The sequence below is a fragment of the Trematomus bernacchii genome, unplaced genomic scaffold (assembly GCF_902827165.1).
Source record: "Trematomus bernacchii unplaced genomic scaffold, fTreBer1.1, whole genome shotgun sequence".
Classification (NCBI taxonomy): Eukaryota; Metazoa; Chordata; class Actinopteri; order Perciformes; family Nototheniidae; genus Trematomus; species Trematomus bernacchii.
The window spans coordinates 39,717-57,500 of NW_022987973.1; the positions used below are offsets into that span (position 1 = coordinate 39,717).

The 17,784-nt window shown below is 38.6% G+C and overlaps 2 protein-coding genes across 3 annotated transcripts in view; one reads left to right on the plus strand and one right to left on the minus strand.

Moving 5' to 3' along the window:
- Positions 1-388: 388 nt before the first annotated feature.
- On the plus strand, positions 389-8,287 carry LOC117471227 (cytochrome c oxidase subunit 5A, mitochondrial-like). Of its 2 annotated transcripts, XM_034116080.1 has the most exons (5): positions 389-424; positions 505-621; positions 2,753-2,874; positions 4,128-4,250; positions 8,149-8,287. In XM_034116080.1, the coding sequence occupies exons 1-4, from the start codon at positions 391-393 to the stop codon at positions 4,179-4,181; spliced, it is 327 nt and encodes a 108-aa protein (XP_033971971.1). In that variant the 5' UTR covers positions 389-390; the 3' UTR covers positions 4,182-4,250; positions 8,149-8,287. The 2 variants fall into 2 exon arrangements, with proteins under 2 accessions (XP_033971971.1, XP_033971972.1); XM_034116081.1 differs by lacking the exon at positions 4,128-4,250.
- An 8,760-nt stretch (positions 8,288-17,047) lies between these two features.
- The window catches only part of LOC117471892, a 2,142-nt gene continuing 1,405 nt past the window's right edge, over positions 17,048-17,784 (minus strand). Inside the window, exons 4-5 of the mRNA XM_034117153.1 lie at positions 17,417-17,598; positions 17,048-17,221 (exon numbers count right to left, since the gene is read on the minus strand). Coding sequence (XP_033973044.1) covers positions 17,048-17,221; positions 17,417-17,598 — 356 coding nt within the window. The remainder of the gene's footprint in view (positions 17,222-17,416; positions 17,599-17,784) is intronic.

Consider the following 17,784-nt stretch of genomic DNA (forward strand, 5'->3'; position numbering starts at 1 on the left):
TCAGTGAGGGAGTGCGCTGAACTTCTGATTACTGCAGTCAGCATGTCGTGGGTTTGCCCACATCCTGTCGCTCTGGATAAAAGCAGAGAGAGCAAGAGTACATACACCTTTACTCAAGTAGAAGTACAGATACTCGTGTTTAAAAATACTCTGGTAAAAGTAGAAGTACTGACTAAACTTCATTACTCAAGTAAAAGTAAAGAAGTAAGGGCTTTGAAATGTACTTAAGTAAAAAGTACCCATAACTAGCATCTGTTTTAAAGAGTACCTGACCTCCCTTTATATTAATAGAACAATAATGTCATTGTTAGCTAATGAATGTTTCTATGCTGAACAACGGCAACATGACAACGTTTTCATTGGTCCCTCTTCTTTAGAGAAGACCAGGAAATGATGGATACACGGATCGTGTTCAAATCAATAGGCACGCAATGACTCTAATATTTGTGTCTCTTGTATTATTTAAAAACATTGTAAATGAACATCTGTATGTCATGTTTTCAGCTCCATTGGCCTCCAGATGTTACTCCCACGGCCGGGTGGAGACGGACGAGGAGTTTGACGCCCGCTGGGTGACGTACTTCAGCAAACCTGACATCGATGCCTGGGAGCTGAGGAAAGGTACCTTTGTGCTTTTTAAATATCTTCTGATGATGTGTCCTCGCTCCGTTGTTAATAGTGTGGTTCATGTTATGGTTATAGTTGGGGTTTCATTGAAAAGTGTGGACAAAAGAATACATTCTATCAAAAGTTAGACCTATTTTCAGTCAATCTGGTCAAGTGTTCTGGTTGTTATAAGCCCCAATGTTTCTAGGAGTTGGGTTTTATTCCCACTTTTAACAAAACTGTGTGTATTGTTTGGATAAAACGGTGCAATAGAATGGTTGCTCTTCTAACTAATGCTTATTCTAAATATAGTACAGGCAAGAGATGCAAATAAAGGACACAGCAGGACATTTAGATGAGAACACCAGGTCAAGCTAAATAAAATATATGAATAATATTAAATAAATAACCGAAAACAAAACTAAAAGGATCCCTAACGCACCACACTCTGAACTACACAGGTATAGTCCAAGTTACTGAGGGTCCCTGAACGCACCACACTCTGAACTACACACACACACAGCTGGGTTACTGAGGGTCCCTGAACGCGCCACACTCTGAACTACACACAGATATAATCAAAGTGACTGAGGGTCCCTGAATACACCACACTCTGAACTACACACACATGTAGTCAAAGTTACTGAGGGTCCCTGAACGCACCACACTCTGAACTACACACACATATAATCAGAGTTACTGAGGGTCCCTGAACGCACCACACTCTGAACTACACACACACACAGCTGGGTTACTGAGGGTCCCTGAACGCGCCACACTCTGAACTACACACAGATATACTCAAAGTGACTGAGGGTCCTTGAATGCACCACACTCTGAACTACACACACATATATTCAAAGTTACTGAGGGTCCCTGAACGCGCCACACTCTGAACTACACACAGATATAATCAAAGTGACTGAGGGTCCCTGAATACACCACACTCTGAACTACACACACATGTAGTCAAAGTTACTGAGGGTCCCTGAACGCACCACACTCTGAACTACACACACATATAATCAGAGTTACTGAGGGTCCCTGAACGCACCACACTCTGAACTACACACACACACAGCTGGGTTACTGAGGGTCCCTGAACGCGCCACACTCTGAACTACACACAGATATACTCAAAGTGACTGAGGGTCCTTGAATGCACCACACTCTGAACTACACACACATATATTCAAAGTTACTGAGGGTCCCTGAACGCACCACACTCTGAACTACACACAGATATATTCAGAGTTATTGAGGGTCCCTGAACGCACCACACTCTGAACTACACACACACACAGCTGGGTTACTGAGGGTCCCTGAACGTGCCACACTCTGAACTACACACAGATATACTCAAAGTGACTGAGGGTCCCTGAATGCACCACACTCTGAACTACACACAGATATATTCAGAGTTACTGAGGGTCCCTGAACGCACCACACTCTGAACTACACACACACACAACTGTGTTACTGAGGGTCCCTGAACGCACCACACTCTGAACTACACACAGATATATTCAAAGTTACTGAGGGTCCCTGAACGCGCCACACTCTGAACTACACACACATATACTCAAAATTACTGAGGGTCCCTGAACACACCACACTCTGAACTACACACAGATATATTCAAAGTTACTGAGGGTCCCTGAACGCACCACACTCTGAACTACACACAGATATATTCAAAGTTACTGAGGGTCCCTGAACGCACCACACTCTGAAAAAGGATCCCTTCAACATTTTTAAATAACTAGGTTGACGGTCCAATGAACTCAAGAACCAAAGACACACACATACGATATGCATATTATATTTATTGTCCCATTTCATGTTTTGTAATGGCTTGTGGCAATATTATGAATGTGTCATTATGCTGCTGTCAAATCCTTGTCTCAGTACGATACCAGTCACCTCTGTGGAAACATTGGTATAACTGCCTTTTTTCATTTATATTGCAGTGTATGTCTTTTAAAAATGGACCTTGAGTCTCTTCAATAAAGCTGACGAATATCTTCTCCACAAGAAATTGTCTTAAAGTATTTTTTATGAACCTTAAATTCAGACGACTCTTGCTAATGATTGCTAATTCTTTGAAGTAATACATTTGTTTTTTTAAATGAATGTAACCCTGAAGGCATGAACACCCTGATCGGGTACGACCTGGTGCCCGAGGCTAAGACCGTGGACTCGGCGCTCAGAGCGTGCAGGAGACTGAACGACATGGCCAGCGCCATCCGTATCCTGGAGGCCGTTAAGGTGAGATCACTTATCGAATTGTGGAAGAAATTAGGCCCTATGTCTCTTCCTAACCACTCTTACTTAATGTCCATGAGAATGTTCAAGATTACAGGCTTTTATTGTCATGTGTACATAGCTACAGTTTAGATATGTCAATGGAAATCTGAGGCTCCTCCAACAGTGAAACACAGTAAAACAGATAAAATAGTGCAAGGCAAGTTTATTTATATAGCACCATTCAACACAAGGGAATACAAAGTGCTTTACAAACATGAAAGACAGCCTGGATGTAAAAGTAGTAAAGAGTGCAAGTAAATACAAATACAATAGAATATAATAGAACTAGTGCAAGAATAGTCTATAAGATGCAAACAGATGAATGTTCTGGATGTTCTTTCCAAAGCTCAGGTGTTTAACAGTCTGATGGCCTGTGGGATGAAACTGTTCTGGTATAATAACATAATGGTCTGGGATTAAAGGAAGTAGTGAAGGAGAATTCATCAGGACACTGGGAGACGTTATGATGAGACGGAGGGTGTTTTGGATGTGCCTCTGTTGTGGGAAAACTACAAAGCGACTAAAAGCACATCTAGATACTTGAGTCCGTGCATAGCATGTTGTTTCTTGAGGGTTTCATAAATGTGTAAAGCTAATTGGTTGCATGAAAGCCATTTAGTATCATTGTATATAACGGCTTTGAATAAATAATACTCTATGGAATATATATATACATAAACACTTATCTTTCGTAAAGGATGGTCCAGTGTTTCCTTAAGGAGGCAACAAGGGAAGCAAGGTGCCCACTGAGAGACTTCTAGGTCAATTCACTCTGTTAGGAACATTTCTGAGTAAAAGATGAATAAAATAGTGCGAGAGAATGATTTGAGATGTGCAAGTAAATACAAATAGAATAGAGTTAGTGCAAGAAGAGTCTATATACAAGTACATGGAATCTGATATATTAGATAAATAGTTAGCAAGATGCAAACAGGTGAATGTTTATGGATGTTCTTTAAAAAGTGCAGGTGTTTAATAATCTCATGGTGCAATATAATGGATTGAAGTAGAGAACAATATTATCACCGTAGTATTCCCATGTGTTGTGTATGGAAAGACTTGTTGTTTATTTGATTACTAGATGCTAATTGTTGTTTAAACCAATCCTAAAGGAGGGCTTCAGTCCATATGTATTGCTGATCGCTGTAAGTAGTGTACGCTGTGTTCTCCATAACAACATCCTCTTCATTTGTTATTTCCTCTGTGTCTTTCAGGACAAAGCCGGCCCCCACAAAGAGATCTACCCGTACCTGATCCAGGAGCTGTAGCCCACGCTGTCAGAGCTCGGCATCTCCACTCCAGAACAGCTCAGCATGGACAAGTTATAGACCCTCCAGGTGACGATGCACTCATTACAACATGTGTTTTTAGCACATCTCTGCACACGTGTCTCAGGGACAGTTTCACCCCAGAAATGACTCTACATCAGGGGTCTCCAAACCTCAGCAAATAAAGAAAGTATAATGGAATACGGCCCACAAATGAAACTTATGCTCGGCTTATATTGTAGTTCTTAAATATATATGTACAAATATATTACACAGTAGTATTCATGTGTTAATGAGACCACTTTTCTAATAAAGCTGGAAACATTTTCTAACAAATCTTAGTTGATAAGAAAAAGCCCAATGACTTATTTCCATAACAAGCTTGAAACACACCGTTCCTATTCCTCCTTATTTTAATCAATCTGAAGCTTCTGTTTTAAGGGATGAGCTGCCAACACTCACGAGCATCACTTACCTACATTTGATTGGTTTTGCTAACTTATAAATGAACTTATGAGGCAATGAACCTCTACTGAGGGGCCCAGCCCTTCGTATATTTTTCTGTATGTGGCCCTCGGTGAAAAAGGTTTGGCCACCCCCTGCTCTATATACTAATTACTCTTCTTTGTAACTCACTTTTTAAATCGGTTTCAATCAATGTGTTGGAGTCAGTTTCCCACGGTTACAGAAATCTGCCCTTTAAATGTCTGCCTTTGACATTTTGAAACACACACAGTGGCGTTTTTATATGTACAAAAGTGGAGGGGCACGAACAACTTAGATGTGGATAGCTTCTGGTGCTTTTTTAAACACGTAAACAAATAGCTGTAGGCTATCCGTGGTTCCGATCGAGAGAGAGAGGGGGGGGGGACACAGACACTCATCACGAGGTCACAATATCAATCGATCCAGCAGAGCAATAGCCTACAGGCAAAACACAGAAGATCAACAAAAGATATGACATCAAATGAACTTCCCGAAGCTGAAGTAGATGGTCAACTTCATTCATTTTCTTTCCTTTTTACTGATTGTAATCGCTATACGCTGCTCTCTCTCGTCCCCTCTTCACAACTACACTTTTCGCGGCACACGTACTTACAGCCAATCAGCTCTGAATTATGAGATGATGTTTGGTGGGGTTGCCAGCATTATGCCCCACCGGTGATTATCTTTTTGCCGCACACATTGAATAGAAAAAGACTCTGAGCATGCGCAGTGTAGTTTTTACAGAACCCATTCACTTTGACAGTGAGAGAGAGGTGCTAGATCGGGGCTTGACCCACATCGCTCAAAACGGCTCAATAGGCACACTGTAGACACTAAGTAGAAGAACGCAGACTAAAACAGCAATGCACAGACGAATCAGATGATTAAACATGATCTTAACATATATTTTAACATATATTCTTTTTGCATATTTTTGGAATTATTATTATTATCATTACTTTCTGCTGACACTAGGTGGGGCTGCCCCTGAGTCACCACTGAACACACATGTCTTTCTTCAAAAAGCACAAACCAGTTACTCAAAAAGAAATAGCTGAGAATCCACTCATTAAAACATGTATTTAGCACATCTCTGCACACATCTCTGCACACATCTCTGCACACATCTCTGCACACATCTCTGCACACATCTCTGCACACATCTCTGCACACATCTCTGCACAGCCCTCCGATTTAAAATATAACACAAGGTAGTCTGTCATATATTCAGTGTGTTATAGACCAGGGGTGTCCAAACTTTTTTCTCCGAGGGCCACATACAGAAAAATATTCGAAGGGCTGGGCCGCTCACTAGAGGTTTATTGGCTCATAAGTGAAGTTATAAGTTAGCTAAACCAATTAAATGTCAGTAAATGATGCTAATTTTGTTAGCAGCTCATTCCTTAAAAGAGAAGCCTCGGATTGCTCATCATAAGAGGAAATAGGAAGGGTTGTTATTTCAATAAGTTATTGGGCTCTTATCAACTTAGATTTGTTAGAACATATTTTTAATTGACTGAAAGTGGGCTCATTAACACATGAACACTACTGTGTAACATATGTTTACAGATATATTTAAGAAGTACAATACAAGACAAGCTCAAGTTTCATTTGTGGGCCGCATTCCATTATACTTTTTGCATTTGGCCCCCGGGCCGTAGTTTGGACATCCCTGTTATAGACCAAAAGATTAATAAATAATGAAACATAAGCATTAGTTGCAAAGGAAAGTCAGATTGGTGCATCCAGACAGTCTGAAAAGATAGAATGAATGCATGTGCTCTGTTTTATATCACATCAAAGTTAATATCATTGGGTTTTGGACTGATACGACGACACGTTTAAAGACACCACCATTATGGATTTGATGATCGACATGTTCACACATGTTTTACATAGACTCACATACTTTCAAATACCTCAGTCAGTTTCATCCCACAGGCAGTAAGACTGTTAAACACCTGAGCTCTGTGAAGAACATCCATAACATTCATCTGTCATCTTGCAATCTACTTATTTATATAAATAGTTTTCACCGCAATAAACCGTATTTAATTTGGTCTTAATGTACATTATTTAATTTCATATTCTGTTATTGTACATATTCTATTTACATGTATATAGACTTCTTGCTCTATTTTGTATTTTATTGTATATGTTTCATTGTTGGAGGAGCTCAGGTCAGAAGAATTTCATTCATTTTTTTTTTTTTTTAGAAATCCACATTTCAAGAGAAATTGAGAAACTGGGATCGACGCTAGGCAAAAAAATACCGACAAACATCTTGATAATTGATTCATCGTTAAGGAAACTGCTATTTGAAGTCTCTAAAATCTAAAAAATGTGCTGTTCACTGGGTGTTATATCAGATCACAGTGAATATCTTTGGGTTTTAGTCTGAGAAATCCACATTTTGAGAGAATTTGAGAAACTGGGATCGATAGTAGACAATCGATCCCAGTTTAATTATGTTACGCCCAGGTCTAGGGGAACCTAGGCGCAGCATAAAGTTGCACTCTCCCCACTTTTCCCACTCCCAAGAACATGGAGGCCGAGACAGAGAATGTCGTTTGGTAAATGTAATTACCAAAATGATTACAAAGAGGAGTAACAAAACCACAAAACAAACAAACCTTTTAACACAAAAATCTTACCTAACGAATGAGAAAAATAAACGTACAGGCTTCTTACCTACTCTAACGTAAAAACAGGAGAAAACGAATTATCCAAAAGAAAAGGGTTTTGCACTCCTGAGAAAAATAAAGCGTGTCTACAAAGACAGGTAAAGTAGCTTTTCTTTCTACAGTCTCACAACAGAAGAGAAGGACCGGTATACGGTAATAATAGCTACACAGCACCACAGGACCGATATCTTAAGGCAATTTGTGTTGGGAGAAGTCAAGTCAAAATTTCATTGCCATGTCTACACTGTAGCTTTGTGCATATGACAATAAAACCTTAGAGTTTGAATGTCTGCACAGCCTTCTCTTGATAACTGGACTCAAACTCACACTGTACATTTCACATTTATATTCAATCTCATATTTAATAATCCATTCCTGGCTAAATTAAAGTATATATCTAGTCTTTTAATTTCTCTAATGTTCAATGCCTTGTCTTTTCACGCTGCTGCAACGCAAACATTTCCCACATTGGGATCAATAAAGTTCTTCTTATCTGATCTTATCTTAAAATATACCACACTGTAGTCTGACATATATTCAGTGTTCCAAGTCTTTTAGTTTTTATGTTTTTTGGGTTCTTTTGTATTTAAATGTATATTTTTGACCTCTTTTTGCAACTTATGGTCTGAAGTTGTTTATGTTTGCACCACAATACACCAGAGCTAATCCCTCTGTGTGTACCTGGTGATAAACTTGATTCTGAATTTAGAAGTTAATGTGTGTTAAAATGTGCAGCAGCTCATGAAGGATATTGACTTCCTCTCATCTGAACATGTCTCCTTCTCCTCTCTCCTCAGGTCCTTGGATGTATAACGAGATGACGATGAGCTCTTCTGATTCCCCACTTTAAATATGTCTATATATTGTTGATCAAATCCATGCTTTCCTGTTGTGTACAAAATGGTGGACCTAATAATAAAGAAACCAATCATTTAAGAACGTGTGTTGTTCTTTTAGTTTTGTATATAAATGCATCATGTTTTCCAAGTTGATCAAATAAACTCATTTATACAAGATGAGTTTCTCTATCTTGGTCAAAGTGTTGATGAACCAGTTTGTATCTTTTGGTTTGATGAGCTTCAGGTCACCAGGACTTGCTTTGTTTTTATTTCTGTACTTGGGTACATTTCTACGCTGAAGGATTTTAATTCTGCTCTCTGCAATGAGCAAAAAACGCATTGGTGGCTAAATATATTTGACTAAATATACACTGTAATTAAAAAAAGTATTTCCTTATCCATAATTTCTCGTGACATATTGCATAGTTATGATATATCCCTGTTCTTTGGAAACAATATACATAAGAAACAAGACTTTAAATCCATATTTATTATATAAGAACTGCAGTGATTGCATATTTGAGTTTTGTTGTATTTGTTAACACAACTAAAGTACACATTTGAATTATTGTTGTAGATTCACATATACACAAACCAAGTATAAAGTCCAATCGTTGTTCTAATCAGTATTTACATATAAGTGCTTTGTTATTGTTTAACCTTTTATACACTGCAATAAAACAACACTGATTTGCTTCTGAATATGAAATAGAAACCTTGCAGACAGGTGTTTGCCCCTCTTTGCTCTTCTCTTCACCACCAGATGGCGACAGGAGCCTGGATATCTGTTTCTTTCTCATAAGCAGTAAGTTGTACCAAAGCCCTATAACTGAAAGAGTTGTGACAGCGGAAGTCCAAAATGCTTGATCGTCTCGTGGTGGTCTCTTTATAGGGCTTTGTTCAGTCATACTCATACAGGGGCTGTTTCTCAAAGTCGAGGACTTTCTTGGTAGGACATGTCCTTCCGAGTCAGGTCCCCCTTACGCAAATAAAATATATTTCCCCATATATTAACTGTCAATATATTGCATTATTTTGTTTTCTGATTTACTGGTTAATTGAAAAGATTTAATAAAGGAAATCTTGCTGTTGGCTACACCAACTGATAAAGATTAATAATCAACATGAAAAACATATTTATTCATATCTACAAAATATATTGAAGATATATAGAATAATATATTGTGTTAATATATTACAATATATTGATATATAGAATAATATATTGTGTTAATATATTGCAATATATGGGATAATACATCAGTAATTGCCGCTTTCCATATATTGAGTAATATATGTAAATATATATAATATATTGGTTGTGTATATATGTGAACATACATTTACTATATATTAACATTTATATGGGGACATGTATGTACTATATATTCACAATTATATGGGGACATGTATGTACTATATATTCAGATTTATATGGGGACATGAATGTAGAATATATTCACAATTATATGGGGACATGTACTATATATATTCACAATTATATGGGGACATGTATGCGCTATATATTCACAATTATATGGGGACATGTATGCACTATATATTCAGATTTATAAAAGACCATGTACGTACCATATATTCTGAACATGAGTGCAATATATGTTCACAATGAGGAGAAATGCATGTTCTGATAAAAAAAATCTTTCATTTCATTTCAAACCTTTATTTATGCAGGTGAATCCCATTGAGATCATTGATCTCTTTTTCAAGGGTGACCTGCTGCAAGTAGGTTCCACATGAATACATATAAACATAACAGAAAAACAAAAAAGGACATCATACAGCATATTTACAGTAACTACAGTTTACATAGCTAGTAACATTTACAGGTTCCAACAGTTTCCGATTGGATAGTATCTATCCTTGCTTTAAAAACATTTAGTGGAACCAAATTGCTCAGACTGTTCCAAGTTAGCGGAGCTGCGCATCTAAAAGCTATCTTCCCTAAGACAGTCCTAGCAGTTGGCACATTTAATAAAACCACAGCATTCGATCTCAGGCAGTAGCCACTTACAATTCGCCGTGAGATCAGGGAGCAGATGTAGGAAGGAAGTTTCCCTAACATGGCTTTGTATATAAAAATGTACCAGTGACTGAGCCTCAGTACAGTTAGTGAAGGCAAACCTGCCCTTGCATACAGGGTACAGTGATGGGTTAATACTTTACAGTTTGTCACAAATCTCAGTGCACTGTGATAGGCGGCATCTAACTTGACCAGGCAATTGGCAGGTGCATTCATATAGATCAGATCACCATAGTCCAGTACAGGTAAAAAGGTCACAGTGACTAGCCTTTTTCTGGCCTCAAGTGAGAAACAGGACTTGTTCCTGTAAAAGAAACCTAGCCTAACCCTCAGTTTTTTAAGCAGGTTATTGACATGAAGTTTAAAAGTGAGACAATCATCAAGCCAGATACCAAGGTATTTGTAACAGGTAACCACTTCAAGTTTTATTCCTTGCGTAATTACAATATCTAAAACAGGCTCTGGTGTCATTTTAGCTTTTGAAAAGAGCATTACCTTGGTTTTATCAACATTTAAAAGAAGCTTAAGCGCTGAGAGCTGAGTCTGAATAATGAGAAGCTTAATTTGTTTTTTTCTATCAATGTGTAACAGTTATCAAAATACTCATTAAAAGAAGGACAAGGAAAGAATAAAAGAAAAGGCCTATAAACAACACATTATGTAATGACTCAAGAACATTTTCATGTAATTATGTAATAAAACCCACATTTTGTAATAATCTGCTGCATTCTGTAACAGCCTGAATGCAATATAAAATACATTTCCCTGCATTTTGTAATAAATTATTACATTTTGCAATGGTTATTACAAAATGCGTGAGTTGCCCTTTTAAAAAACTGTAATATTCATTATGTAACCATTACCAAACTGTAAATATATCCCAAAATTGATGTTGATATACATGTTGGCTAATGAATATGGTAACACTTGATCTAGTTTTGGCCAATGAAAGATATTCTACTGAAATATTTTAAAAATATGAGTAAGGATGATTCATGGTTGAATAAATAAATAAACAGTTGTAATGTTATTGTTTGCAACTCATTTTGTAATAACCACAGCAATATGTAATAATATATTTCAAAATGTGGCGACATGTATTACATATTTGCATTGAACTTGTTTACTACATAATGGGCAAATTATTACAAAAGGAGGTGTTATTACATAATGAAGGGAAAATGTATTACATTTTGTATAGGTATAGTTAATAAATGATGCATTGTTATTTCATACAGGGCCAAAAAGAGCAGTCTGTTATCATATTTAACAATCTTGTTTTTTGTTTCACCTGGTGACAACTTTAAACATGAGCTGATCACTCATTAAAACAAGGTCCGGAACAGGGCCAAAAAAACAGTCTTGTACCCTATTTGATCGTCAATCTTGTTTTTTTCGTGCCTTAACTCACAAATTCTTGTGTTAATGGATGTTCTTATATCTGATGTCTTGGTCCCTGGATGGTGGTTTACTACAGCATCTGTGGAACAGAACAATTACAAATAATTAGAAGTTCACAAAAGACAGCAGGAATTATAACAATATCCATAATATCTATATTAAAGCATGGGCTGGCTTGGTGAATAATGTGAGAATACAAATAGTGGAAGAATAGGCTTTGTACATTTTCGTCTGAGTGTGGCGCTACTGGTTGGTATATTTTATGGAATTTGGACCAAGCATCTGCATCTGTAACAGTTCTGTTTAAAACTTTTTTAAATGTAATTGCATTCATCTTTAAAGGTGGGGTAGGTAAGTTTGAGAAACCGGCTCGAGATACACTTTTTGTTATATTCCATGGAATGCTCTTAACATCCCAATAGCAATGAATATCTTAAGTGCTTTGACAAAAAATCCATAAAAAAATATCATCTGTGGAAGCCGTAGTACTGTAAAAAGCACGACCAATCATTTTAGCTGGCCCGGCTGAAATGACTGGATGGCCTACCTGCCTGTCAGCCTTCCATCTGTGCACAAACTTATCTCGTGCCCTCATTGGTCATGTGCACGTTTGTGTGTGTTGGAGGAGGGGCTCTGTAAGGAAGTGGCAGATTTTTTCCGGCTGTGTATTTTCAAATTCTAGCGCACCCAAGCTGGTTTCTCCAAAATGACCTACCCCACCTTTAAAAGACTACTTTTATTGAATGAGAGTTTTACCTAGCACAATGAGTGGGTGGTGGGAAGGGAGAACTGGGCCTCGGCATCGGCAGGAGTTGTAGTCGCCTATGAGTATTAGAATTTAGATTAACAAAGGCATAGAAAAACCCTGAAATACGTACTGACACAAAGCTACAACCCTCGATTTTGTAAGTAGTAGTAGTAAATACATACGTATATACAATATACAACAATACGCATAGTGCAATTAGCAGTACCAGTAATAAAATAACTGAATAAATAGTAGTAGAACCTTTATTTAGCCAGGAAAATCAATTAAGAACAAATTCTTATTACAATGATGACCTGACAGGAGGCAAAAGGCGTCCTGAGGGGATGGGGTTTGGGAGGAAAAAAATAAAAAGACAGACTCCGGGCACTACAGAACCCAGGAGCAGTGGCGGCGCCAGGGTATGGCTGGGGTAGGCTACAGCCATACCAAGAAATGGCTTAGCCCCACCTTAGCCCCACCATGAAAAGTGATGCAAATTCAATTAAATAATAAGCGAAATGCTAAATGTTGAGAACACGGATTGCGAAAATATACGGGTCGTCTCCACAGCACACAAACTGATCCTGCTGTAACAAGTGCAGTGCACGTTACTGATGCAATATGGTTGAGACCATTCGGGCTTATGCTATAAGAGGGGTGCAAGGAATAGTCTAAGTAGTGGGGGAGTTTTATACACTAAAGGTGTGGAAATTCTCTGGCGTTATAATATCAGCGCGGCCGCGGTCAGATCAAAATGCCTCCGAATGCAATTTGAATAGACCTACAGCCAATCAGAGCAACGCAACGTTGGATCTGCGTCATGCCTTATTGATTGAGATCAATCGAAACCGCCATTCAGTATCCCCATTGGATCTTCAACGTGTACTATCATACGTCACGTTCACAGTGATCCCTTTTTATTTACTACAAGACAAATGTGCCGTTTTATTTCATACAGTTCCATTTTGATTGAGACAGGGAAATAATCTAAACCTCACGCGTGGCGTTTCACTGTCAAGGGGGGCGATATAGCGTGTATGTAATTACATTGCAAATACTGACTTGAGCACCACCACTGTATGGGTTAGCCCTACCATAGATTACCCAACAAAAATGCTCTGGCGCCGCCACTGCCCAGGAGACAACACAATGACACAGAGCAGAGATGACAGGCATAGCAGTTAAACATATAAAATCTCTAAAACAATATTGCTGTGGTTCAATCTGTCATTAAAATAATATAGAACATTCATCCATTCAATCATTCATTCCTTCATGGCAAGGATAACTAAGCTGAATAGTGAATAAAGTGATATGTGAAAAGTAAAATTACAGTGAAATTAAATGACAGTGCGTTCCTCACCACTGCGATCTGGCTCCTCTGTCCTCGTGTCTTTTGGGTCAGATTCCTCACTACTGATGTCTGCCTCTCTGCATGGGCCCTCTCTCCTTATTTATTCTGTCTCAGTCACCACTGCTATCTGGCTCCTCTGTCCTCTTGACTTGTGGTTCTGCAGGCTTAGTTCGACCTATGAATTTCAACAATGCTCCTGTAAAATATATAGATATATAGTATTATGGATCAACATTAAAATAACATACACTGGAGAGCAAAATGTGAAATGCCATTGACTGTTGGCTACATATTATCCACACAATTGTCAGCAGGGGCAATAACAACTAAAATGTGAACTAACTTGAATGCATTAGTCCACAACACATAGCCTAACTAATGTTAGCCTACATAGTTACTAACATCAGAACACATAGACTAACTGTGGTTACATTACTTAACTAGCTCATCATCTTCACCAGTCAGAAAATGTCCGTTAGCCGCGGGGCTAGTTTTCGCTATGTTAAACTCCATTGACTTATGCTAAAATGTTAGCGATCTAAAGGTCCGCTATTTTTAGGCTGTTTTGGGTCGACTTCAGTTGACTGTAACATCGAAAATCTTCGAAATTGAATGTTCACAAAGCTGCGGACCGGTTATACACTCATACACGAGGGAACTAACATAGCTAATTTAACTAACGTTAGCTAATGTAGCTGTTGTAGTGCCGAGAGACGGGACATACGGATTAAGCAACATGACTACTTGTAGTGTACATGCAGAATTATTTCAATTTAAAATAGTTTTAAATGCTCACACACATACCTGACTCTCGTGCTGTATTTTCCTCTCGTTTCTTTTTAATTTTCCGTTTCGAAGCACCTGATGAATGCTTTCTCTTTGACACTCAGCGACAGAATCAACAGACAGAGGCAGCAACGCAGATTTGAATCTGCCAATCAGATCAATCTATTGCTGGAGAGGGGGGGGGGCCTCCCCGAAATCTGTGAGATTGATTGGTGATGATCACTGGCACGTAATGTGTCCAATGAGAACGTTAACACGTTTTAGAGAGTTATGTTTAGCGAAGACGGAGGTCAGCCACTGTCAGCCGGAAGTGGCGCATTCGAATACTGTTTGGGCTGTCTGCTGTGGATGGGCTGCATTCCACTCCAAATAGCCGGTCGGCCGTAATATATGCATATATATATATGCGTGCATATATGCATATATATATGCGTGCATACATGTGTGTGTCTATATATATTTATAAACTGTATATTATTTTCCATCATTCAATGGACAATTTGTACTTTTTTAATATATAGGCTACCATCAAACATATGTTCATATATAAAGTGGGTAACTATACAAAACGAAGTGAGATAACTGTTTATGAATATCTGTTCAATTTTATGTAAACTTGTGTAACTCATGAAAGATAAATTAGTGTTTCAATAAAACTATTACATATAAATGTATAGTGCAGTTTTTGTTTTCATTGCAATATTTTTTTTTTATATGTATCAATATATAGCCATACATGGTCCATGCATATATTGCAATATATTTAAAAATATAAGGACTACTTTCCCATATATGGAAATGTATGATCCAGTATATTGTATTATACTTACCAATATATTACAATATATTTTTGTTTGAGCTCGGCAAGAATCCTTCCTAGCATTCGGAGAACAAAGAATGGAACAGGCTAGCAAGTGTGCAAGTGTGCAGGTGTGCGTCATATGAGAGGCCCCGCCTTAAATTGAGTGCGATTTGTTTGAAGACTCATAACTGATTTGCGAAGATCGAAGATGTACTTGAGTAACTGTATTTTGTAAAAGGTTCATCTCTCCAGGAGAGAACCACTAAACTAACATAACACGTTCTCCTTCTGTTTGCAGCCTTGAAAAAGTCCTGGAGGATAAGCAGCCATAAGAAAATCATAAAATCACCATCACCAATCAATAATACAATGTGTATTCATATATCATACTTGATGTCTGCAAACCTCTTTTACACATATTGGTGCACATTGTAGCATAAACCACAAATATCAAGAAAAGAGGCAAAGTCCAAACAAGATTCATTTTAATTATTTATTTGGAGGCTCTGAAGGATCCTTCCTTGACATTGAGAAGCAGCCACAGTATAAGAAAAGTAATTTAAATAAAGTTTAAAAATATAAAAGCATTTCCTTGTGTGTGTGGTTTAGGCATGGATTTACGTTCTCATGAGAGCTGCTCATTGGCGCATGAAGACAAAATGGCCCAACTTTTGAGAGAGCGAAACGTCACAGATTACCCGTCATGCCTCACTGTCAGAGCAGAAGTACCCGTATGTGCGCTCATAGAGCATGCGCAGTTGAGTTGCCCCTTAATCCCCGCCCCCCGAGCGCCCACTCTCGGCTCACTAGAATGAATGGAGAGAATATAAATCTAGATTCAGCTTTTAGTGCATTTTTACAACTTTAAGGACCGAATGATTCTAATCAAGGCTATACAATAGTTCATACTGGGACCGGGTAGTTTATTGAGTTAAAAAAAAAGTATCCACCGATTTACAGACGTCTCTTTCCCAATGTTAGTCAATGGGAAAAAGTATATTTGGGCCGGGTGACGTCACGGACTGATACGGAAGTTGCAGTACCGCCGTTTGGACACAACGACACTTCCTGGGGGCTTGGGTTTAGGGAGGGCGGCGCCATATCGCCCCCTATGGGCCAGCCGCCACTGGGTAGAAGTACGAAGTAGCAAAATATTGAGATACTCAAGTAAAGTACAAGTATTTCAGAATTGTACATAAGTACAGTGCTTGAGTAAATGTACTTAGTTACTGAACACCACTGGGTTTAATTCACTACCTAAGTATATTATATTTACATTCACCAGCACAAACAGGTACAGGTTTTTGCAGTTTGATAATACAAAACAAATAAAACTCCAAATCGCATGCATAGGTACAAAATGCCCCAAAATCCCAAATCTTACCCAGAAGTCAGTACCAATTGGTAAAATAAGAACAAGCCCTTATTTTTGTCATAACCCGGCTCCTATGCCTGACAAAAATGTGAAAGGATGCAATGGATGCTGGTAAATTAAAGTATTGTATGTAATAAAGTAAACATGTACTTGAAAAAAACGCAAGATAATACCAAAGGAAGGCCGATACGGGTAACTGCTCTCAGGAGGGAGTCCAGGAGAAAAGAGAGAAGGAAAGTGTTCTTCGCTCAGAATCTGTGTTACCTTCAAGGACAAGTGGAAACATGTACAGGTAACAAAACAGAGGACTAGACTTCAACTGTCACACACACACTCCACAAGGTTTTGCCTCAGCTCAAGTTGAGCTCTTCGTAAAGATACGGGTCCAGCTCACGGAGAGCATTGATCAGAACCCTGCTGGCTGCAGCTCCTTTTCTTCGCACCGCGTCCACCACCTCTCGTGCTCCGTCATTTTGGGGTTTGGTTCTGGCCGACGTCATTTCAGATTCATTGATGACTCCAGACTGAAAGAGTTTATCCAGAAGGTCATTCAGGAGAGTTGGAGTCACTCTGCGAATGAACTCTGTCCGAACTGAGAACAGCCACTCGACTACTGGGACTCTGATCTCTGCTGGGACTCTGCTCTCTGCTGGGACTCTGCTCACTGCTGGGACTCTGCTCACTGCTGGGACTCTGCTCTCTGCTGGGACTCTGCTCACTGCAGGGACTCTGCTCACAGCTGGGACTCTGTTCTCTGCTTGGACTATGATCTCTGCTGGGTCTATGATCACTGCTGGGACTCTGCTCTCTGCTGGGACGCTGCTCTCTGCTGGGTCTATGATCACTGCTGAGACTCTGCTCTCTGCTGGGACATTTCTCTGGGACAATTCATTCCTTGGATCTGGAAGATAAATAGGGAAAATACTTTTGTTAACCAACAATCACATTAAACAGATCTCTTAAAAATTAAAGTATCTCGACATTCCCAGAGGGGGATTCCTGTTCACTTAAAGTTATAATATGTAACATTTCCTCATTAAAATGTATAAAAACTCCTACAACTGTATTATTTATATTTTGTTGAGTT